This window comes from Chiloscyllium plagiosum, unplaced genomic scaffold (assembly GCF_037043375.1).
Source record: "Chiloscyllium plagiosum isolate Xiang-an unplaced genomic scaffold, Cpla_swu_hap1 HiC_scaffold_1, whole genome shotgun sequence".
Lineage (NCBI taxonomy): Eukaryota > Metazoa > Chordata > Chondrichthyes > Orectolobiformes > Hemiscylliidae > Chiloscyllium > Chiloscyllium plagiosum.
The window spans coordinates 38,615,465-38,640,508 of NW_028270139.1; the positions used below are offsets into that span (position 1 = coordinate 38,615,465).

At 38.8% G+C, this 25,044-nt stretch overlaps 1 protein-coding gene across 2 annotated transcripts in view; it reads right to left on the reverse strand.

The window, feature by feature from the left end:
- LOC122552844 (transmembrane protein 144-like) overlaps window positions 1-25,044 on the reverse strand; it is a 73,466-nt gene that overhangs the window by 19,000 nt on the left and 29,422 nt on the right. For both annotated transcript variants that reach the window (XM_087985878.1, XM_087985883.1), the window contains 5 exons: window positions 21,536-21,616; window positions 15,661-15,757; window positions 10,098-10,180; window positions 6,668-6,786; window positions 4,100-4,219 (listed from right to left, as the gene is read on the reverse strand). In XM_087985878.1, the coding sequence (XP_087842004.1) occupies window positions 4,100-4,219; window positions 6,668-6,786; window positions 10,098-10,180; window positions 15,661-15,757; window positions 21,536-21,616 (500 nt within the window). The remainder of the gene's footprint in view (window positions 1-4,099; window positions 4,220-6,667; window positions 6,787-10,097; window positions 10,181-15,660; window positions 15,758-21,535; window positions 21,617-25,044) is intronic.

Here is a 25,044-nt window from a genome sequence, read left to right on the forward strand (position 1 = left end):
TGTGGGCTGATAATGTATGAAGACTGCAGTGGTCCTGTCTGCTTTTCAAATAATAGGAAGTTCCAATCCCTGTTAATGTCTTTGAGGACCATAACTGACATCCTATCATTGAGAGGCATGTTGCCAATAGCCATCCGAAGCTGCCTCGGGTCAAACCACAAAGAGCTAGAAACAGTTTGAGTTGACAGCCTCCCGTTGTTTCAAAACTGCCTCCAAATTGCAGAATAAATTGTACCCTCCCCAAACCAAACTCTTGTGCATCAGTTTCCCCAATACTTGAGCCAATTGAGTTAGACATCATGAAGGGGAACAGGGTCTATATAAATACTTATCTAATCTGGAAGTTAATAAAAAGCAACTACTCATTACAGTTTCAGCAGTTTCCATAAATGTGATGACAGCATTGAGATTAATCATTTGTTCTTTCAACATCATTTCTGGAGTATACTTATTACTCAATTTCCTCCTGAAGTGCATTATTTAATACTTATTCACATTAATTGTCCAATTTACAATCTGCAATTGTTTCCATTCAATCACATTATCAATCTCCCCAACTCAGTCTTTATTTCCTGAATTCCAATTCAGAAATAAATGTCCCTCTTAATTTGATACCTTGGCAAACTTTGTCAATTTATATCAGTTTCTCAATCCAGATCATGAATCTACATCCTATAGATGTTTAGATTAATCGGCAAACATCTTGCTAAAACTGTCAAAACTAGACTGCGTGATAGTAGCTATCCTGATGAAATTATCACTTGTCCTATATTGTGCAAGCTCATGAAAGGGCTAATGGGCACCACTTTTGTACTGAACAGTCTACTTCAGGTGACCCTGAAAGAGGAAGGTGTCTCAACAGTTCAAACAACTGGTAAACTCATGACTGGTTTTCTCCACTGACAAGAGGCTGACTATTAAGCCATGAAGATTTACCTCCCATACAAATGAGTAATGTGATAGATGAGTTTCAGTGCAGGTGTCATGCCAGGCATGGTGGCCATACATCCCAACAATTGGTGGACTGTATCAAGCAACACAACCCATTGACCATTCGCAACAGGCTCAACCAGCCATGTTTGCAAGCCTCAGAACACCACTTCCAACATGAGATGTGATTCTGCTTTCAACCAAAATTTACTAAATAATACAACTCTGCTGGAAATTACGCCAGATATTTGTTAATGATTATCAGTTGGACTCAGTGTGATGCATTGCACTTAATAGAAACTATATATATTAATACACAGGACTGTCTTGTTAGGGCAAAGGGATTCAATCATATATTGAATCTATCTCATTGGGAAAAATATGGGATAAATGTAAAACAGGAGTAATATGAGCCTGATATCTCTGGCAGATGGGGGAAAGTGCACAAAGGCAAGGCATGACAGTGCAGGGAAAGGATGGTGTCAGTAGTGAGCTAGGCTGAGAATGAATGAGTACCATGACCGCAAGCAAAGAACTCAGGGATACAATCCGGTTCAGGCCATGAGCTAGTCCCATGTCTTTGAGAGGACTGTGACCTTGCTGCAGCATTGCGATGATAGATGCCAGTGCGGCCGACAATGAAGCATTGAAATTCAGAAGTGTACTGTAAGCGAATCGGAGGTTTGCCATGAGAGTTGTTAAAGACTGGCACACATTGAATGCCAATGTCTGTGGAAGTGTGGATGCACATAACCAATGCCCTTGGAGCCCTGAAGTCACTAGGTTCCCATTCTGATTTTCATGTTGAATTTTCTCCATATTTGGACTGTTGGTGCATTTGGTCAGGTGGGAATCTGAACATTAATGAAATGAAGCGTAGCATTTATAAGGCATTGAACAAGTTATAATCCCCCTCAACTTGCAACTCCCACTGCCTGGCAAGAAGCTCAACTCTTTATTCAGCAAACACATAAAGGTGGAATAAGTTACACCCATCATAGAGACAGGCCTCAATGGAAGTTTTGTCCAATTCTGCAGCAAATCTCACCCTAGTCTGCATACCCCTCACTCCTATAGGATTCCGCACTACATTGTTGATTCTAACCCTATCTCAGATGCCTTTACATATGTTTCTCCATGGAAATGGAAAAGAGAATAATATAATTAAACTGCTATATTTTACAGTAAGTGAACATCCAGCTCATTGTGATTCAACAACTGTACAATCTCCCTTGAGAACAAAATATACAACAAAACATTGCCACACTATCCCTACTAGAGAGCTCAATATCTGCTTCTGAACTGATTAGCTCTGAAATTGAGAAGACGATGCTTCTCCTGAGTAAGCCAATTAATCATAGAATCCCTACAGTGTGGATACAGGCCATTTGGCCCAACACGTCCACACCGACCCTCTGAAGTGTATCCTACCCAGACCCATTTCCCTACCCTATTACTCTACATTTACCCCTGACTAATGCACTTAACCTACAGATTCCTGAACACTACGGGCAATTAAGCATGTCCAATTCACCTAACCTGCACATCTTTGGACTGTGGGAAGAAAACAGAGCACCTGGAGGAAACCCATGCAGACATGGGGAGAATGTGCAAACTCCACACAGACAGTCGCCTGTGGCTGGAATCACACGTGGGTCCCCGGCGTTGTGAGGCAGCAATGCTAACCACTCAGCCACTGTGCTCACAAGTACTTACTGTCCTATCTTGAAAATATAACACATTGCCTTCACAGCCACTGGGTTGATATCATGGAATTCCCTTCCTAACCAGTATTATATGTACACCTACACTACATGGACTGCAGTGAACACCACTTTCTCAGTGCAATTTGAGTTGGGAAATAAATGCTCATTAAGCCAGTAACACACTCATTCTCTGAATGAATTTTTAAAAAGACACACAGGGCTGATTGACTACATGCCTCGTGGTTCCCTAACTCTGTGTACAAAGTCAAAGGGAGAGCTGGTCCTCTGATTCCTTATTTGTTCACGGATTTGTCAGTGGCTACTACCAGGTATCTCCTCCTTCCCACTTTTGGAGTGCAGATTTATTGAAATATTTCCTGGTTTCGTGAAGGAAGGAAGGATATATTGTCAAAACGTTTCACACTGCGTCTCCTTCCTTTCAGTAATATTCAAGATGTAGATTACCAAGACACCACTTCCTGTCATTGCTAAAAATGAACGAGGAGCATTCGAGTTCAGTAGCCCTATCATGAGAAAGTTGACCCTATTTGCATTAGTTTGAAACAGAGCGTGAACTGCAATGGCCTATTTGGGTTTAATGCACATTTGAACTTCTTAAAATCTTTGCAAATTGTTTGAAAATGCAATGCAAACATACAACTTCAAAAGTTTTTCCTGAGAAAACTTCAAATATATGATCTAAAGAAATGGGAAAAAAATGATGCTTGGATAGGTTTCACCTCACTCATCTTATCATCTGAAGGAAATTTTTACAATTTCTTCCACATTCTCTGAAAGTAATTAAGTTATTCTAAAACAGCAATTATTCTTATTCCTTCACTGCTCAATTTTATTTATTTGTTTCTCACATATAAATGAGAATGCACTGTGCAAACTTTTGACATCTCGGTCTATGCTTATACTCTTCAAGACTGAATATATGTTTTCTTTCTGAAAGAGTAAACTGACATGTTTTTGTTCTATATCTGATCCTCATATCACCATTGCACTTAGAAGAAACTTTTCTCCAGTGTCTCGTCTTGCTGAGGCTCTTCAATGTTGTCCCCTAGGTCTTTGCTCATTGTATCAACACATTACCTAACTCAAAAAACTAGCATGAGCTAACTGAAAAATTCACATTTTATCAAAAGTCCCAATGAATGTCACCATGGAGCAAATTGCTTTTAGCTAATTGCTCAGTAATAAAGTGTTAAACTAACATTCTGGATCAAGAAACTGAAAATAGAGAATTACTATTATACTTATTAGAGTTAGTAAGGATTTACTGTTAGCCAAGTACTAGTGCCTTGTACAGGAAATATCATAATCAATAATAAATACTATTATGTGCAAATTTTGTTCCATTTTGTTGAATTTTGTTGAGTTTTGTTACTCAATTAGCTAAGAACTATCATGCTAGCAGCATTATACAAACACAGTGACTTTTAATTACTTCACCTTACCAGGTAATATTGCAGTTGAATAAACACTTGGTTTGTTTTTCTTCACTGCACAGTATATGAGAAAATAGATTGTACTGGTTAGAATAATCCCACTGCAGTATGCAAAAACATAATCCATATCTAAAATAGAAGAGAAGACAGTGTTACAGGTGAGCACCTAACTAATGACACAGGATAGGTACTCCAACAGATATTCAGACTCCCTTTGAGCCCCGTCAACTGTCCTTGAGATGTACTATTGGCAGATGGTTCAGACATCTCATGTAAATTTACATCCCATCTACCAATTATAAGGTATGTATGTTAATATTTCTGCCAAGTCATACAAGGCAATTGGGTCATGTGCTGGTAAATAGGATTAGACTAGGCAGGTGGTTGTTTCTGAACAGTGCAGACTGAATGGGCTGAAGAGCCTTTTTCTCTAATAAGCTCCATTCATTTTTAACCCTCTTTTGATCAGTGGAAACAAATATTTTTTTTTTAGTAAATAAACTGTGTTAACCAAATCAAAAGTGAAGGACCGCCAATTCTAAGATTTTCTTGAGTGATTAAACTGAAAAAAAAAAGAAAATGCGACATCCAAAACATGCACACACAAAAGGAAAAGGAAGGAAGCAGAAGACTTCCCATCTATTCAAACAGGAAGGTAACAGTAATTTTAGTTTAAGGTGTTTAGAATCTGAAAGTTGCGAGAGTGAAAGCCAACTCCCTGCTGTTTAGTTGTTGCCCTGTTTCCACAGGAGAAAAAAAAACCTGCAGGTAACCTTGAATTTTCAGGCTTTGACTTTTCCAAATCTCTTTTTCACCAATATTGATTTCTGAGATTGAAAGAGAAATTGAGGGAGAGAAAGAAAAGCTTTTGGTCTCCATGCTGTTGGCATCATTTTACATTGCACACCCAGCTGTCTAGCCAACTTAGCCAACCAATTCCTTTTCAATCTGACAAAGAACTTTTGAACAGTTGACAGATAGCTCCAAGCATTGGACTTAATGAATGCGTTGGAGTAGAGCTTTCTTTTGATTCATGTGCACTGAATACAAGGAAGTTGGTGAGCAGAGCTAAACCTCCTGAAGGGACACTGCCTAATTCCTTTGTCAACAACTGGATATGCTATTAAGGGAATTCTGTTTCTTCAGTATTGATTCATCTTACACTGCCGCACCCAAACAATCCAATAAAGGTAGTGGAAGAAAACAAATGATCTGTCTACCAGAGTAATCTTCAATCCAACATTAACTGAAGTTCTGAAGTAGGGACACTGGGCCTGATTCGGATTTCTCTCCACAGATGCTGTGAGACCTGCAGAGATTTTCCAGCAATTCCTGTTCTTGTACCAGTTGAAGTTTCTTGTATTTGGGAGGGTGTTGAACTTTATACTTAATTTAAGCATGTCTTATTTTCAACAGTCCATTAGCTTCCCAAGACGACAAGTCAATTACCTACCCCCTTACAGAATGTTGCTAAATACTGAAAGGTTTCTGAATTGGCAAAGTTCCAAACATTCCTCCAGGTACAGAGACACAGTAAATACAACACTGGAAACCACACAAGGGTGATTATACTCAATTTCCTTGAAACTCAAAAAAAAAGTTTTTTTTTATTTTTGTATTAAATGTGGGAGTTGGGCATCTTTAACTCCCCACCCTCCGGTGAGAAAGCCTTCCAGAACAAGCTCCAATAGGGTACCTACAGCATATGGACTGCAGTGAGTCAAGGAAGCAGCTCATCATCACTTTCTCAGGGCAACAAGGGATGAGCCAGCCAGTAGCACCCGCATCCCACAAGTGAATTAAAAAAGGCATCTGAGTATTGATTGGCAGCTTCTCATCCTATCAGACAGCATGCCAAGGTGCCACCAAGCCTGATTTCTTCCTTTGAGCTATACCCCACAGAACACCCGTCCCCATCTCCTGTCTTCCTTTTTAAAACACCTTGAAAGACGACAGTTTTGACTTCAATCCTGGCTATTTTTAAAAGTATAATAAAAAAAAGATAGATATTTCCATTTGTCATGACTCAATGTTCCAATAGAACGTATAGGTTTTATTAGTATTTGAAATGGTATCTTGACAATCTTAGTGCTTTCCTTCACTGAAAATACACGGGTACTGTACATGAAGCAAATGTTTATATAGTCTACTCTCCACCTTTTCAGTTGACTAGACCAAAATGCAGGAGATACCACATTTTCTTAAATTTAAGGTTAGAACTGGCTTTGTTCATCCACACACTGCAGAGTAGATGATCAAATGTACAGGCTCATAACAGATTTATGGAGAAAATGTTGAGGAGAATCTATGCTATACTTTAAAGCAGGAGACAGCTATACAGTATAACCATCTTTAAACTGATCATCATATTAACTTATTTGGACATTTGTCATCATCAACCTTGGCATATTTATATGTTCAGATCTGCACATAATTTGAGAAGTAATTTCTTTGCTACATTACTGATATAGTACATAACTCAAAAGCTATTACATCTCTAATGGTTTGGAATGGCAAAATGGAAAACAAGTATATAGTTTATTTTTCTCGTCAGCTTGCTTGCAAGTACTTTCTTACCAAACTGACTTGCACCAAAAAACTCGGTTTCATTTCTCTCAGCATGGTTCTTAATGTAGAGGACTGGTACAAAGCTAGAGCCATACAGTAAACCCGCACACATGGCAAGACTGCAGCCACTGGGGAATAACATAGAAGACAACAAATTAGATAAGTATCTGAAAACAAAGTAAACTGCCTTATTTACTTTACAGCAGCCATTTTTATATCAACAGTGCTTTCGTTTCAAATTTCAGTCTCTGATTTTGATGCTGGGATGAGGAAGATAGATTTAGCAATGTAAATCATAACATAGGAACAAGAGGGATTGGCTGATCACATTGGACTTGCTCCCAGATTCCATTCGATCATAGCTAATGTGAGACCTTGACTGTATATACACTATTTTTTTGTCAAAATCTCCCATTAACCTTCCTAACAAAAACTTATCAATCACAAGCAGTTAACCAAGTATCCACAGTCTTTTGAGAATCCCCTACATCGCTCTATGCTCTAAAATCTTTATGTCTGGCCATCACTGGTTGTCTTTGTTGCAGCTTTAATGACCATGCCTTCAGCTGGCCAGGCCCTAAATCCTGACTTGCCCTCCCTAATCTCTCTACTATTACACTTCTTTCCATTCTTTTAAGGTGCTTCTTAAAATCTGGTGCACCTCTTTGGCGAAGCTTTTGATCATTTATCCTAATAATAACTCTGTAAGTGGTTCAGTATTGAATTTTTGTTCTGTGTCTTTAGAGTGCCTTGGGATGTATTATAACATCAAGGGTGCTACATAAATGCAAATTACTGTTGTTAATAGTGTTAAAAACTTCTTCGCTGCATTCAAACCAGACCAGCTCCAGTATAAATACAATCAATAAGTGAATTTGACATTCCTTTGATCTTAGTACTGTGTTTCAAGTACTGAATGTATTCTTCCATTCCAGAGGTTCAGTGTTCCATACAAGTGAAGCATCTTCACTACTGCCATTGAATTAGATATTAGATTAATGCTGTCATCCACAAAGCTTCTCTCATACCATTTATCGTTAAGAATATAATAAATTAGAACTAGCAGTCGTGAAGGAATTTCCCTGATATGGAACACTGAACCTCCGAAATGGAAGAACATGTTCAGTACTTGAAACACAGTATTAGGATCAAAGGAATTTCAAATTCACTTATTAACTGCATTTATACTGGAGCTGTTCTAGTTTGAATGCATGAAGTAGCTTTTAACAACACTACTTTGCAACACTACTAAGCTGACTCCAGCAGTTCAATGAAATCAGGGCTTATCTTCTACTTTGGCTACATCTACCTACAGTATTCTCCATACTCTAATCCCATTAATACCCAAACATTCATCAATTTAAATCTTGAAAATGTACAATGATTGAGCAGTCACAGCCCATTGATGTGGAGAATTCCAAAGATTTACAACACCTTGACAGAGGAAATCTCTCCTCAGCTCAGCCCTAAATGGTCAACTCCTTTTCCTGAGCTAATGAATTTTAGTTTGAAATTCTCCAGCCAACAGAAACTATCAACATCTACCCAGTCAAGCCCTCTGAGTTTACCCCAAAAGCATATCTCTAATCATCATAGATGTAGTTATTGACGGAGGGAAATAGCCACCATAATAGGACAGAATATTGCATTAACATGCAATGTGAAATATTTCATTCCGAAACAAGGGTCTTAAATCTGAAGAAAGACAATTATGGAGATATGAGAAGAAATGCTGAATTAGAAAAAATTAAGTAAAATATTTGATGATGGACACATAATAGTTTGTATTTCAAGAAATACAACAGAATCTTGATCAAATGGGCCAATGGGCTGAGGAGTTGCAGATGGAGTTTAATATAAATAAATGTGAGGTGCCGCATTTTGGGAAAGCAAATCAGAGCAGGATTTATACACTTAATGGTAAGGTCCTAGGGAGTGTTGTTGATCAACAAGACCTAGGATAGTAGGTAGATAGGGTAGTGAAGGAGGTGTTTGGGGTGCTTTCATTTATTGGTCAGAGCATTGAGTACAGGAGTTGGGAGGTCATGTTGGTTAAGCCACTTTTGGAATATTGCATGCAATTCTGCTCTCCTTCCTATTGGAACGATTTTGTGAAATATGAAAGGGTTCAGAAAAGATTTACGAGATGTTGCCAGGGTTTCAGAATTTGAGCTATAGGGAGAGGCTGAACAGGCTGGGGTTGTTTTCCCTGGAGTGTCAGAGGCTAAGGGGTGACCTTATAGAGATTTATAAAATCATGAGGGTCATGGATAAGATAAATAGACAAGGTCATCTCTCTGGGCGGGGGGGGGGGGGGGGGGGGAGTCCAGGACTAGAGGGCATATGTTTAGCTTGACAGGGGAAAGATACAAAAGAGACCTAAGGGGCAACTTCTTCACACAGAGGGTGGAGTGTGTATGGGATGAGCTGCCAGAGGAAGTGGTGGAGGCTGGTACAATTGCAGCAGTTAAAAGGCATTTGGATGGGTATATGAATAGGAACGGTTTAGAGGGATGTGGGCCAAGTGCTGGAAATTGGGAGTAGATTAGGTTAGGATATCTGGTCAGCCTGGACGAGTTAGATAAAAACAATGACTTCAGATGCTGAAAACCAGAGTCCAGATTAGAGTGGTGCTGGAAAAGCACAGCAGTTCAGGCAGCATCCGAGGGGCCTGTATTCCTGATGAAGGGCTTTTGCCCGAAACGTCGATTTTACTGCTCCTCGGATGCTGCCTGAACTGCTGTGCTTTTCCAGCACCACTCTAACCTAGAATCTGGACGAGTTAGACCAAAGGGTCTATTTCTGTGCTATACTTCTCTATATCTCTATGATTCTAAGTGCTGAATTCCCAAAAGCCTTTGCACCATCTACAAAGAACAAGTCAGGAGTGTTACAGATTATTCACCACTTGCAGCTCTAACAGCATTCAAGAATTTCAATGCATCCAGAACAAAGCTGACTGCTTGTTTGACACTTCATCGATTACTTCAAACATATATTCTGTCCAGTACAATAACACTTTGACAGCAGTACATTCCATTTAGAAGATCCATTGTAGCAACTCATCGTGGCATCTTTGACAGTACCTCTCCACCCTGGGAAGCAGATGTATAGGAGCACCATAACATACATATTCCTCACCAGGGCACCCAGTACCTTGGCTTGAAAAGGTGCTGCTGACTTTCATTGTTTGCTGCATCAAAATCTTGGAGCTCAGTAATTGTGGATGCAATTTTTCAAGAAGGTCACTATTTTCTCAAAGACAAGTCGGATTGGTCAATAACAGTGGCACCTATGCCCAATGAATGACTTAAAAAGAAAACAATGGAAGGTGAACAATCCCTTTGAACTAATGGTTTATTTCTAAGTAGGTCCTGTAAATAGTTGACTATGAAATTACTCAGCATTACAGCCTATGATATATATTTGTTTTGCTTACACCAGTTTCTTTTGCAGTGGATTGAGATTATCAATCCAGCAAGCATCTCCTCGTTTAGTTGAAGTTTCCTCTAATGGTGAAGGCTGTCAAAAAGATAGGATAACTATTAATACTTGCCAGATTTCTTGTGTTGATTAACATTTATGTTTGGGTGTGGGAAAATTGTGACATTTCTACATTTACTGATGACACCAAATTGGACTGAGAACATTGTGAGGCAGGTGCAAGGAAGGTTTAATTTGACTCAGACAGAGTCAATTTAATGTGCCAGAACATGACAGAAGGAATATAAAATATAAGTGTGAAGTTATACATGTTGGTAGAAGAAAAAAGCAACATACTTCTTATATCGTGAGAGGTTTGAAAGTGTAGGTATCTAAGAAATCTGGGTGGCCTTAACTATGAGTTGCTAAAAACTAGCATGCAGGTGCAGCAAACAATTAGCACAGCAAAGAGTGTAAGGAGACAGTGAGGTCTGTAGATGATGGAGATCAGAGTTGAGAGTGTGTTGCTAGAAAAGCACAGCAGGTCTGGTAGCATCCAAGGAGCAGGAAAATTGACGTTGGGCTCCAGCCGGAAACACCTATTTTCCTGCTCCTCGGATGCTGCCTGACCTGCTGTACTTTTCTAGCAACACACTCTCAACAGCAAAACGTATGTTAGCATTCAGTTCAAAGGGATTTTAATACAGAAATAAAGATGTTTTATTGTAATTCTATGGAGACCTGGTGAGGCTTCTTAAGGGACGATGTTCTTTTTATCTAAAGAAGGATACACTTGCCAAAGAGAGTTCATCAGAGGTTCACCAGATTGACTGCTGGGATGGCAGGCTTGCTTTATGAGAAATGATTGCAGAAATTTGGTCTGTATTTTACAGAATTTCAAAAAAATGAGATGTGATCTCAGTTAAATTTATTTTGTAAATTTGTATTCCCAATCATAAAGGGAATGATTGAGTCTACATAGAGTCACCTCACAGCGGAAGCATCCAAACTAAGAGCAGGAGACATAACCTCAGGATAAAGAACTGAGATGAGGAGGAATTTCTTCATTCAGTGGTGAATCTAATCCAGACAGCTGTGAAAGCTCTGTCATTGAGCAGGCTCAAGATAGAAATCAATAGATTTCTGGAAACCAATTCCATCCAGGGATTTGGAGATATGATAGGAAAATGACATTGAGTAGATGATCAATCATGATCTAGAATGGCATTGGGATGTTAGATGGTCTGAGTGACTTACTTTTGTTCTTATATTCCTATATCAAATGGAAGTTTCCTTGGGAAAGGAAGATCCAAGCTGTGCAAGATGACAAACAAAACTAAAGTCACCCAAGGGACTGAAAACTAATATCTAGAAAAATCTAGCAAGGCACCCTATTTTAAATTCAGTTTTTATATATATATATATATATATCTGAGTTGCAACTGTATAAATAAAAAACTACCCAAATAAATCACACATGTTCTGTTTAGTGCCTTGAGCATCTCTTTAAGTATCATATTATGTTAGAATGCAGTAAAATAGATCCATACATATCATGGAAATGTGCAGTTCCATTAATGCTCAAATATACACTTTACAGATAAAATTCCCTTCTACAATCACTTAAATGAATTGGGTTACCAATTCTCATTAGATACAATTAGATATTATAATACAATTAGATAATATTAGATCATATGATAATTGTCTGCTGTTTGCAAATGGTTTGCAAGCTATGGGTTCCCTGCATTTATTGGCTTGGCATCCAGGGTTATATAAAATGGTTCCTTAAGTGCAGGCAAAGAATGTGCACAGTGTGCAAACCACAGGTGTGAATTACCAATGATTTGAAGATGCCGGTGTTGGACTGGGATGTACGAAGTTAAAAATCACACAACACTAGGTTATAATCCAACAGGTTTAATTGGAAGTACACTAGCTTTCGGAGCGACGCTCCTTCATCAGGTGATAGTCACTATCACCTGATGAAGGAGTGTCGCTCCGAAAGCTAGTGTGCTTCTAATTAAACCTGTTGGACTATAACCTGGTGTTGTGTGATTTTTAATTGTGAATTACCAATGTAGTGAGGGCTGGGGAAAGAATTTGTTAGTAAGAGACTCACAGATATATGAACAAGGATCTAGTGTAGGTCACTTGGCTCTTTGCTGATCTGATTTTAGCCTCATCGCTATATTCCTACATTTCCCCAGTAATCTTTCCCCTCTTTGGTAATCAAGAATCTATTGTCTTTTGAGGAAGGGAACTTCAAAGACTGACAGCCCTCAGAGGGAATAAAAAATGTTTTCTCACATCTGTCTTAAAATGGGTGACTACTTTCAATGGATAAACATCCTTCAGTATGTACAGTGACCAGTACTACACAATATGCTCTAGATGTGGTCTCACCGATGCTCTGTATAACTGAAGTATGACTTCATTACCTTTGTATTCAATTCCCCTTGCAATAAATGATAAAATTATATAGCTTTACTGATTATTTGCAGTAGTGATTCATGCACATTAGACCACCCAGATCTCTCTGTATCTCAGAGTTCAGCAAACTCTTATTATTTGGATATTATGTTTCTTTTTTATTCTATGAGCCCAAATGAATTATTTCAAAATTTCTCTTATTGAACTCCATTTGCTAGACCTTTGCCCACTCACTTAACCTATGTATATCCCTTTGTAGGCTCCTTACGTCCTTTTCACAACTCACCTTCCTAGCTAGCTTTGTGTTGTTAGCAAATTTAGCTACTATACCTTTGATCCCTTCACCCAAATCATTTATATTAATTATAAACAGACCTGGAGACAAGAATTGCTTTCAACCCATGGAGGAAGAAAGCAGGAAATTGAGTATCTAGGTGTGTTTTAGAATTCAGCTACATGGAATTCAGAAGGGAATAATAGACAATAGGATGTCAGCAATGAAGGGAACATCTTTTCATTAGGTCAAATCCAGAATGTGTCACAGGTGGTGGCATTAATATTGTTAAAAATAAATAAATTAAGCGGATAATAGGACAGAATGTTTTTCTGTAAAGAGACACGTCCAGTTGTCATGGTGAGAGGAGGATTGAGGCAAATATACAGTGCGCATATTGAGTTGTGAGTTTTCAATGATTTAGTCAATGTGGTTGAATAAAATTTTGAGACAATGAGAGTCCCAATTTACAACTAGAGAGAAATGCTGGTCGTCTTTTAACGGAAATTTGTTGTTCATCCAACTGAATTTCCCACTTTTCTTTGAAGTACTTTCTAGTAGGAAAACAGCAGTGCCGCAAAGGTGATGCAGGACACCCACAATCCTTTGCGATAAGGAAACCGCTCTATAATGTCAGCAGGTTGGCATTGTGCCCATCTAGGTTGCACTACTTCCAAAAGGCGAAAGTGGGTACTGCAGATGTTGGAGATTGGAGTCAAGATTAGAGTGGTGCTGAAAATCACAGCAGGTCAGGCAGCATCCAAGGAGCAGGAAAATCGACATTTCGGGCAAAAGCCCTTCATCAGAAATTCCTCAGATGCTGCCTTACCTGCTATGCTTTTCCAGCACCACTCTAATCTTGACCCTACCTCCGAGAGGGGTCAGTGAAGATGGGGAAAGATGACACAAAGCAGGCATGCCAAATTGTGTATGTTTCTCCCTAGTGCTCAAAACTGCATCCAGCAGACCAATCTTCAAGTACACGCTACTCCCAGACTATCACACAAGTTTGACAACTTGTGCCATATAGATTACCCTCTTTACGTGGAGTAATCACTAGGTCTTCCCGTTAAAAGCACTGAATGATTCGGTTAACACACTTTCAACTTGATCATTTGCCCCGGTGAACTACAATAGCAGTCGATTTCAGTCTGATGCTGCAAATCTGATGTAAAAGCAGGAGATACTCAACAGGTCAGTTAGAATCTATGGAGAAAGAGGTAACATTAATGCTTACCTTTCATCAGAACTATGAACATTTAAAGATGTAATATGTTTAGAGCAAAGGGTATGTAGTTTAAGAACACAAAAAAAGGTCTGTGATAGTGCGGAAGTCCGCAAAAGTTAAATGAGACAGGATTTGAGCCTTACAGGGAAAGGGGAATGGTGATGGGGCAGGAAAAGGAAGGAAACAGAAGCTGTTCCAAGAGTAGGTATGCTGCTGTCTGAAACAAAATAGGGAGAAACAAATCCAAAAAAAAGCAAACAATGTGGGGGTGGGAGGCAAATGTAGCATTTATGTCTGAAATTGTTGAAACGAGGTGCTGTTTCAATAGGAGCTTACATTGGGGGTGACGAGAATAGTCCAGCAAAGCAGGTCAGGTTAACGCGAGGTTAAGGTGGAGCATTAAAGTGACAGGCTACTGGAAGCTCAGAGTCATACCTGATGATTGAATCGAGGTGCCCTCAAAGCGGTCACCCAATTTGCTTTTGGTTTCCCTGTTGCAGAACAGATCCCATTGTGAGTAGCAGATCCAAGTGTTTTAATTAAAAGAAGCGCGTATACTGCACCCGCACCCAGGAGGAGTATTTTTATGGCTTTGCATGGTGATGAGAGAGGCGGTGAAATTCTAGTTGCTCTGTCTCCTGTGTTTGCACGCTACGGGGCTTGGGGTGACTGGTGAGCGTACCAGGTTATCACAAAGGGATCAATTCTAAACTCCCTACAGAATTCAGAAAGGGCAAGGGATGCTATATTTGGTGGAAATATTAGGCTGGATGTGGCTGAAAATAATCCATGGAACATGGAATATGATGGAGTGAAAGGTGGATGCAAGAAGTCCACTATCGCCCTGGGAAGGAGGGAAAGGAGAAAGTGTGGGAAGTATGATGAGACTACAGTTGAAAGTTCTGTCCATCCACCCGCTTAGATAACAGAGCGGTTTCATTTTCTCAGAGAATTGTGGGTATCTGATATCACCATTGTGATTACAGAACGTCTCATTTCAGGAAAAAGGGCAAATATTTTAGATATACTAGTATGGAGAATTGCTTCAGTGGCACAGTTATAACAGGGACAGAGGAATTTAGAGCGTGAAGTAGGATCCTTTCACAATGCAGGGGGTCAGGAAATACACTTCAGATAGCATCAGTGGACTTACAATTAATATATTAGTTAGTAACCTGATCAGAAATTGAGATAGTGAGGTCAGGGAAGGGAGGTATCAGAGATCAATTATATAAAAATTGAGGGAAGGGTAGAATGGGAAGCATTTTTTTTTTCTGAGTCAGGGTTACAACAAGATGATAATCATCAATATTCTGGAAAAAGTTGCAGAAGGGAGCCCCATGTTGAACTGGAAGAAGGAATGTTCCACAAAAAGACAGATATAGCTAGGAACCAGATACAAAGGCACTAATTTTCATTTGAAGAAGTGAGAATGGTGTTTCTTTAAATTTTGAAGGAAAAGTGGTTATCGATGTAAAGTGGTTGGGCATCATTTCATGATGCAATAGGGAGACCTTGGGCTACATACCTGCCTGCGCTGCTTCCTGAAGAAATTCAGGAGATACATATAATTCAAGTCATTTCTTTCATAATGAAAGTTTACTTAACATACAACTAAGATGTAATTATGTCCATTTGCCACACCTGCAGAGCTTCCATTTCCTTGTCCTCTATTAAGGGGGACTTTTCTTCTGGCGGCAGTTCTTTACTCTCAGTTTTCACAAAAATCAGAATTCCGGCGCTGAAATGAGTTAGAATACTGAGTTTGAAATCTGTCATTGTGCTCCTGAAAAGATTTTGGCCCGGATTTTGCAGTAAGAATTATAGTGAGGCTAACATTACTCACTGTTCTGAAACAGTAAAACTGACAATGATTTCTAATAACCACACACGGAGTTAATTGCAGAAATCAGGAGGCTGTTATCTAAGCTGCCTTGCTTCTCTAACCGTTTTGTTTCACCAGTTTCTTGCTGAAAGGTTCTGCAAATGCATGAAAGGGTCTAAAGGTATGGAATGTACCAACTAGACACACAGAAATAATAAGGAATATCCATTTTAGCGTCAGTGACTTTTTTTATAGGCTGTGATAAATCAAGGTCAACAAGTTATGTCATCTCAAAATTAACATGTACAATGTGCAGTCCCATACTTTCAACTTTCAATTATTTCTGTCTTTTTTAAATCTCTGTTTAACAAGCCCATCTTTCTTCCTTCACCTTTATTTCATTATTTATACATAATTTGGCTTTGCTGTAACTATTCAAACTTGGACTTTCTGGCTTCAGATTCTTTGAATGCCACTGATTAAACTGATAGGTTAATGGGATGGCTGGCTGCCACAATCAGAGTTCAGATTTACTATAGCTGGTGTTGCACCAAAGTGGATTTCTATTCACTCTAAGGTCGGTGAGAAAATCCATAGAAGGTCTGTTGGCAAGTAGACACATAATGAATGGCTAGAACAGGGGTGGGGAACCTGCGGCTTTCTCGGCCATTGTGTGTGGTCTTTTGAATGAATCCAAATTTTGCAGAACAAATCTTTTATTTTTTATTAATTGTTTTTTTTTTCATCCTTTATTATTTTTATTTTAATCTTAAAACGAATGTACCAGAGAGTAAAAGAAAATTCAATGAAATAATACTCACAGACTGGCGGCCACAATTTAAAAAATGTGAATTTTGAAGTATAATTGAAGTTTCTTGGATGCGGCCTTATTAGATTACAATTAACATAATGTGCCCTTCCAACATGGAAAGGTTCCCCACCTCTGAGCTAGAACAATGCTTGCTGCTGACTGCAAAATCCAGGCTTTACTTTTCATTAGGAATATCAAGCCTACATTGTTGATGTACATAGATCTATTATGATATGTCAGTCTTAAAATGAACTATATCCTTATATGAAATAGACTTGCAATCTGTTTTACTTTTGGCTACACAGTAATCACTACAGCTCACATTAAATGCATTAGCTATGGTCTTCTTTGAAACTTTTCTAATAGATAAACACACTACTTAGCTGCAAGATTTTCTATTGAGTAACATTTTCCTAAAATTGACAGTTCCAGCATTTTTCATAATTTTAATGTATTTGAATATGTATTCCCTTTGAATAGATACATTTTAATCTTGCTTTCATTGTAATCTTCCCACATTACTATGATGCACTTTCCAGTCCATTATTAGCTATAAAGCATTTTCACTGTAGGTCTTTCCTTCACTGGAAACTGTGGTGGGATCTAGGGAAATTCAGACATCAATCTCTCTTACTCATTTTATCCAAATACACTAAAACTGCAAACACAGACAATGCAAACAATAACCAATTGACTTACAGGAAAGAATCCTTTGGTTCAATAATTATTTGGAGAGACTGAGGAATCTGGGTTGTTGTTTTTATATAAAAAACTAAAAGGGGATTTCATGCAGATGTTTTGATATGAGTAAACAAGAATGGACAGCTACCAGTCAGTAATGAAGGATCTAATTTTTAACTATTTGACAAAAGAACCTGAAGGGGACATAACTGAAGATTCATGTACATACTTCATCAGCTGTCCTGATGATCCCCTTAAAAATTCTACAATTTTCTTTGTACTACCTCTCCTCATTCTATCACAGTGTATGTTTCTCTGTGTTAAATTTCTTGTTACGCCTTCCTATTTCATCAGTCTGTACCTGAAGAGGCCAATTACTATCTGCTAATATAGTTTACTACACTTCATTGATACGACATTTGCAAATTTTGAAATTATATCTTGAATATGTCAAACAAGCACAAAAAAGATCAGCAGTTATTATAATCTTGGGGAACTGTATATTTACTTCCTGTCTGAAAAACAATGGAAATCTCTCCATTGCTACCCTATCCATCCCCGTCAGAATCTTATATATTCCCAAGAAATTACATCTCATTTTTCTAAACTCCAAATTATAAGCTCAATTTATTCAACCTCTCATCACTGGGCAAAACTCTCATCAGCAGTAAACTAGTGAACTTTCTCTGTACTGCATCCTTTGCAAATACATCCATTTTTCAATATGGAGATAAGAACTTACATATACTCAGGTATGGACTCACCAAAGCCCTATAAAATAGTTTCTCGATCTCTTTATACTACTTACTTGCAATAAAGGTCAACATGCCAATTTTGTATCCATTATGCCACTTACCATTTAACCAAAGGATTCTAATTTTTATTTGAGTCCATTATATGGTGTTTTGGAAAATACCTTTTGAAAGTCCACTTACATAACATAAATATGTAAGTGGAGCTCTTACATATTCTAGGCTGTGAATGGCCGAATAAATTATTTTGTCAATCAATTAGTCAAGTTACTCAAGCATGATTTTATTTTAACAAAAGCAGCTAACTTCTTTTATTGACCTAGACGTTTCTAAATATCAAGGAATTTTAACCTGAATTGATATCTCTAAGGTTTTGCCCCACCCACCTCTTTTCTTTCATCAGAACATGTCTACACTGTCATCAAACCATCTTCTCTTTGAGGCAATCACTGTTTTATTTCTCAGTTTTGATTGTAATCCAAAACAAAACTGTGGATGCTGGAAATCTGAAACAAAAACAGAAATTGCTGGAGAAACTCAACAGGTCTGGCAGCGTTTGTAGAGAGAAAACAGAGTCAATGTTTCAGTTCCAGTGGCCCTTCTTCAGAACTGGATTGCAATCAACCTGGGCCAAATTGTTTGTTCTTTCTCTGAGTTATTCTGAACAAAGTCCATCATTATCAGTGTTCAGTAGTTTCAGCACCTAACTGCAACTTTGCTCCTCCATCCCCTTTACAGTGATATAATAGTTTATTTAATCAATACATCTAGGTGTCCCTCATCCTGTATCGTCACTGCATACCCGGTAGCAAGGGATCTTCAGTTCCAATCCTCTGCTTCTTTGAGCCTGTTGTTGCCATTATATTCAAGTCCTTCTGGCAGCTTAGACCTGCCATTTATCAACCTCTTTTCTTTTTAATCACACTGTACACATTTCAGTTGGATCTTAGAAGGTTTTCTGTTTTTCACCCTCTCTTTCAATCCCCCTATTTGAATTACTCTTTACTCTTGCACTATTTACCTCTCCAACTCTTCTGTGTTCCTGTCTAATGTTTCATCCAAGAGCATTACCCTCCTGGCAAATTAATTTTATCTATTTCATTGAGCAAGTTAACCCATCCCATGAAGTTTTTGACCCCAGATTTGTCGAAGTACAAACCTTCTATTCTGAACAAGTTCTTCACATCCTAGGCCTCACAGCGGTACTCCAAAGATCTCTCATGCACCATTTATCCAGTAACATGTGTTTCCTATTTTCAATAGCTCATGCAACCCTGAGTAATCCAAGCAAGAGAAGGCCTATTGGCTTTCCAACATACTCCACCACTCAATAAGAGCTGGTTCTAGTCTCAATTCCATTTTCCTGGCCTTACTCCAAAACATTCAATGCTCTTGCATGTCCAAACTCTATTTAACCCAGCCTTCAATAAATTTAAAGACCAAGTTACCACTACCTCTAATGAAGAGAATTCTATTAACCCATTGAAGAAAAAAAAACCTCCTCATCTCTATCTGAAAGAGGAGATCTCTTCTTAAATTATACACCTTAGCTTTGATCTCCACTACAAGAAGGAACATTCTTCTGCTATATTCTCTATCCAATCTCCTCAAGGTCTTCTATGTTTCAACAAGAGCTCTAATACTCCTCCTAACCTCGATAGATATGGGCCAAATATCTGTTCAATCATTCTTCATAAGACAAGACCTTCATTCCAGGAATGAGTTGAGAGAACCTCCTTTGAACTGTTTCCAAATCTTTTGTTTCAAATAAGGATACTAAAATTGCATGCCATATTATAACATGGTGATCAGTGTCTCTCCAAGGCCCTGTAGAATTGCAGCATAATATCCCTACACTTATATTCCAATGGCCTTGCAATAAATGACAACTTTCCATTCACCTTCCTAATCAGTTGCTGTAGCTGCAGACTAATTTTCTATGGTTCATGTGCCAGAAACCCCAGTTCCTACTGAATCGCAGGTTCTTCAATCTCTCTCTATTTAAATAGTATATTGCTTTTCTATTCTTACTTGAAAAATGGACAAGTTTATATTTAACCATGTTATATTCGGTCATTTGTTCTTTCTCTTCACTCACCTAACCTATCAATTATCCCTTTGCAGACTCTGTACCTCCCCTTGACAATTTATTTTCCCAGTAAAGATTAGAGTGGTGCTGGAAAAGCAGGGTCAGGCAGCAGCTGAGGAGCAGGAAAATCAATGTTTCGGGAAGGGCTTTTGCACCACTCTAATATTGACTCTGATCTCCAGCATCGGCAGTCCTCACTTTCGCCTAATTTATTTTCCTACCTAATTTCACATTATCTGGACATTTAGATACTGTCCATTTGGCCTGTTCATTCAGGTCATTGATATAGATTTGAAATAGTAGAGGACCCAGCTATTGCTTCCCAATAAGTAACCCATCCTTTATCCGTGCTAATATTTTAGCCCCTATGCCACATGCTGTTATCTCGTGCAGCAACTTTTGATAGGTGACCATATTAAATACCTTTAGATTACAGGTAGAGAATCCTTTATCCGAAATCCTTGGAGCCAGAATTTTTTTGGAATTCAGATTTTTTTAGATTTTGGAATAAATGACGTTTTCACAGTGAAATTAAAAAATGACCTAAAGCAGATTCGTGTGCAACCAGTACGAGCACTGAGGCATCATTGACACCTGCCAGTGCTGGGCCACGCTGCCACCTCACATCTGAGTGACATGGATCGAGTGGGTAGCGAGGTGGGTCACCTGTTTGCACACCAAACAATCTTGTTATGCAGAGAAAAACTTCACAAAGAAACCTCAGATTTCGGAGCTTTTCGGATTTTGTAGCTTTGGATAAAGGATTGTGTACCTGTACTGCTTCTTTGAGGCCCTCCTCTTCCTTCACAGTACCATGGATGCACTACTCCAAAGCCTGAATAGTCTCATCGGTATTCAGCACTGAAAATAAGTTCAAGAGTGTCCTGCACCAAGAAGACTCCTATCCTGTCTGCTCTTCTTTCTCTGTCAGATTGCTATATTCCCGAACTCTCTCTAGCTATGGAGTGACTAGGATGGAACATGTAGTCCAGGATATTCTCAGCTTCCTGCACAGCATACACAGACTCGAATCACTCCTCGTTCTCAGAAAAGCTGAGCTCTAGTTCAAACAACCTAGAGACACTGCCTCAGAAAGTGTTGATTCAGGATATGCAAGATGCGCTGAAGTCTTTCTATGACAAGGGAACTGTGGACATCTGCTGTCAGCTGCCCCAACATTTTTGTTCATTACTCTGATCATTTAAATATTGATGCTGTCTGTTAGTTTTATTTACACTTATTAAATTGAATCTACCATTCCGGTTACAAGGTATATCATTTGAACAATTCCAAGCTCTGTGTACACAGATCTGCATAATATCAAGACAGTTCTGTACATTTCTGAAAGTGTCAGTCATTACCTTAAAGCTGCTAATGCTGTTCCAATGTAGTTTAGAATAGGACTTGGAACTTTTTGCACATCCAATCCAAACCAGCCAAACCTGAAGAAAGACCATTTTAGACATCTGATCGCATTAAACAGTTGGTATCCTCTTTTGTACTGCACTGAATCACAATATAACAGAGATAATACATCTCATTAAAGAAAAACAACTGGCATCTTCAACTAGAAGAAAATGTTTAAAAACAACGTCGAAAGAACTACGGATGCTGTAAATCAGAAACAAAAACAGAAATTGCTGGAAAAGGTGAACAACATCTGTGGAGAGAAATCGGTGGGGGGGGGGTAACATTTCAGGTCGAGTGACCCTTCTTCAGACGCAAAACGTTAACTCTGATTTCTCTCACAGATGCTGCCAAACCTGTTGAGCTTTTCCAGCAACTTCTGTTTTTTTTGTCTAAAAACAATGCAATCTGTTTTGGCACAAGCATCAATAACATTGAATATTTAAATATAGCTCTTTGAAAAAGATATAGTAACTTTTTAAAAAATGAAATGTTATAGCCTCCCTGTTGTTGCAGGACAGTTGTTAGACTGTGACAATAAAAGAGTTTTAAATCAAAGGTACCATTTGTTATCTCATTAATTTTACACCCCTTCCAAGAGAAGCAATCAAATATTTAATGCACACACAAAGAAAAATGAGGGCATCTTATGCAGCTGTACCATAAGAAATGCAAGAACATCATGTAAGTCTGTGCTAGATGTTGAGGGAGCTGTCAGAACTTCATGTTCTGTCCATTTATCAGACTTAGTTACTGATGATCACAGAGTCAAGAAGACTCGTACTTGACGGGTGACCTCAGTGAGGAATCCTCCAACAGAAGCACAGAAGAAGTGCAACAGGAGCCACATCATCACTGGGGATCTTATACAACAAACTGTTGGACTGTTTCAGATGCAGTTCAAGGGGCTTATCAGAACTGGAAGCTCCATTCAATGGATCTCATGAAGAGTCTCCAGGGTTACTCTGGTCTGTTGTGTCCTTCACCACATTGCATTGCAGGGAGAGGGTGAAACTGTCGTAAGATGAAGATAGAGAGCATCTAGCAACCTCCTCTTTGGAGGAAGAGAAGCATCCTGATGCCAATGATGTCCAGTGCAGCCACAATTTTAATTTCTCTTGTTCAGGCATGCTCCACTTGTAAGGTTTGCAAAATTGCAGGCTTCACTTGTAAGCTTTGCATCCATTGCAGGTTTTCCATCTAGCCCTCTATGGGTAACTCACATAAAATAGTTTTAAAATTCAAACAGAAAGCATCAGTGGTGTGGAACAGTAACAAATAGTTAAGTAAATCTTTTTGTGCAGTTAAGATATTTTCTTTTTTTTGGTATTTCCACCTGGTTTGTACCGGTCTCAGTGCTCAGTGGAGTCTGGATGTTTCAGCCCACAGTGGTCCAGCCTATCTGCCCAACCTGCAGCTGTGTCAAGGCTAACTTGGTCACTACAGCGAGTGGCAGTAGCAGGGGCTTCGAGGAAGAGGCACGAACACTTTCTCCATTTTCCATCTGAGGGTCCACTGTCACTTCCCTGTGAATCAAGAGGCGAGAACTTGGCTGCCTTTCAGCTACCACTGCAGTAATTTGAAGGAAGTTCTATAAACTGTCAACCATAATGTGCAGGCCCTAGTTATGAATCAGCATATACTGGGTTACCTGTCACATTTGATCCTTCATTCTTTCAACGGAGATGGTAATCAATACAATTGCCTGGGGTTACATGACAGTGAACAAAAATAAAGTTCTGAAGAAGGGTCACTAACCAAGGTGTTAAAATCTGCTTTCTCTCCACTGATGCTATCAGACCTGATGAGTTTTTCCAGAATTTCTGTTTTTATTCCTGACACTCACTCAGCTTCATGTTATGTCCATGACCTCTGGAAATTCAGATGTTATTACATACCTCTGATGCAGGTAGGACTCGAAGCCAGGCCTGCTGGCTCAGAGGTAGGGACACTACCACTGCCCCTCAATAACCATCTCACAAGTTCCTTTAGGTCTGGAGCCTAGAGTCTCAGCACCTGTATCTAACTGAGCTTGAAATATCTCTGAGGACTCTCCATTGCTGACATTGTCTCCAGCACTTAACCTGTTCATTTTTGAAGTGCTCCTCACCACATGCCACCTCTTCGACCTGTGAAACTGGATTGACTGAGGTGAGTGTTTCTGCACTAGGTGTGAGTGGATGGTGTGAGGAATCATGTAACAGTGCATCCTCAAAATGATGCTCCTCTATGGAGGACTCCTCAGCCTCCTGCAATACTTCCTCTGCCAGCTTCATCTCTGTACGTGTTGGAAATGGAAGAATTGAGTTTAGATTGATCATAGGGTGAAATTAGATTCTGAATTAACATTATGTAGATATACATATACCATTGATATCAATTCAACATGAGTGAGAGTGCAGTGTCATGTGGCAATCTATCACCTGGTCTCTGAAGCCAACCCCATCTCTCCATCAGCAATGGCTGTACCATGACCAGTTTGCCAATTGCCAGAGTGTGTCCTCCTCCATCAGGCTCACAGTGGACCTGAACACATTCTACCTCTAGTTTTCTGTCTGTTCCCTGTATTTTGGCTATCTTCTCCTGCAATGGGAAAGTGTGAATAGGAAGAGTGTGAGGAGTCAAATATTTGCTGATAATTCTTTCTGATGCGACTCATTTCCTGTGGAGATCAAAATACATCAGTCTGGTTTTTGGTAAGTAGCTTCATTTAATTTACTTCATACATCAACAGTTAGAAGAGGTTGATAGGTGGGTGAAAAGGACAGTGACTTATTATAAAATTGTTATTTTTCAGTCCATTTGAACGAATTAAGCAAGTGAAGAACTACATTAATTTCTGTTTAGTTGTGGTTAGGTGTTAAAAAAAACTTCTGTATTGAGATATAAACATATGTCCAGGTCAAAAGTAAGGCCGTGGGTTTATAGTTTTGTGGCAGTTTTTTGTCCTACATTAATGTAAACTCAGGCTAAAAAATATGAAAATGCTTTGACGTAAAAAGCTTTTACTCAAGGACACAGCAATGTTTTGAAATAGTTTAATTCTGTAACTTCAAAGGATGTAACAAGTCCATGTATAATATTTTTGGACTTTTATTTTTATGTATTTTTCTGTATCTAGCAATTACACTATTGTGGCCTTGGGTTTAACATACTTCAATATGGTGTTAAGGTAATTGCTAATTGACTCACTTCTTTGGAGATCAAAATAATCAGTCTGGTTTTTGATAAGTAACTTCATTTAATTTGTTTCAACAGTTAAGAGGTTGATAGGCTTTCACATTTCCCAGAATATTTTGATAAATCAATTAGACATTTGGGATGATATGAAATCATTGGGCGGGGGTAATAGTACATGCTCTCAAACAAATAAAAAAACTTGTTCTGTCAATTAGGAATGGACACACACTACCTAGCCAATCAGAGATTGATCACAAACTAGTCATGCAGTGGGAAGTCAATT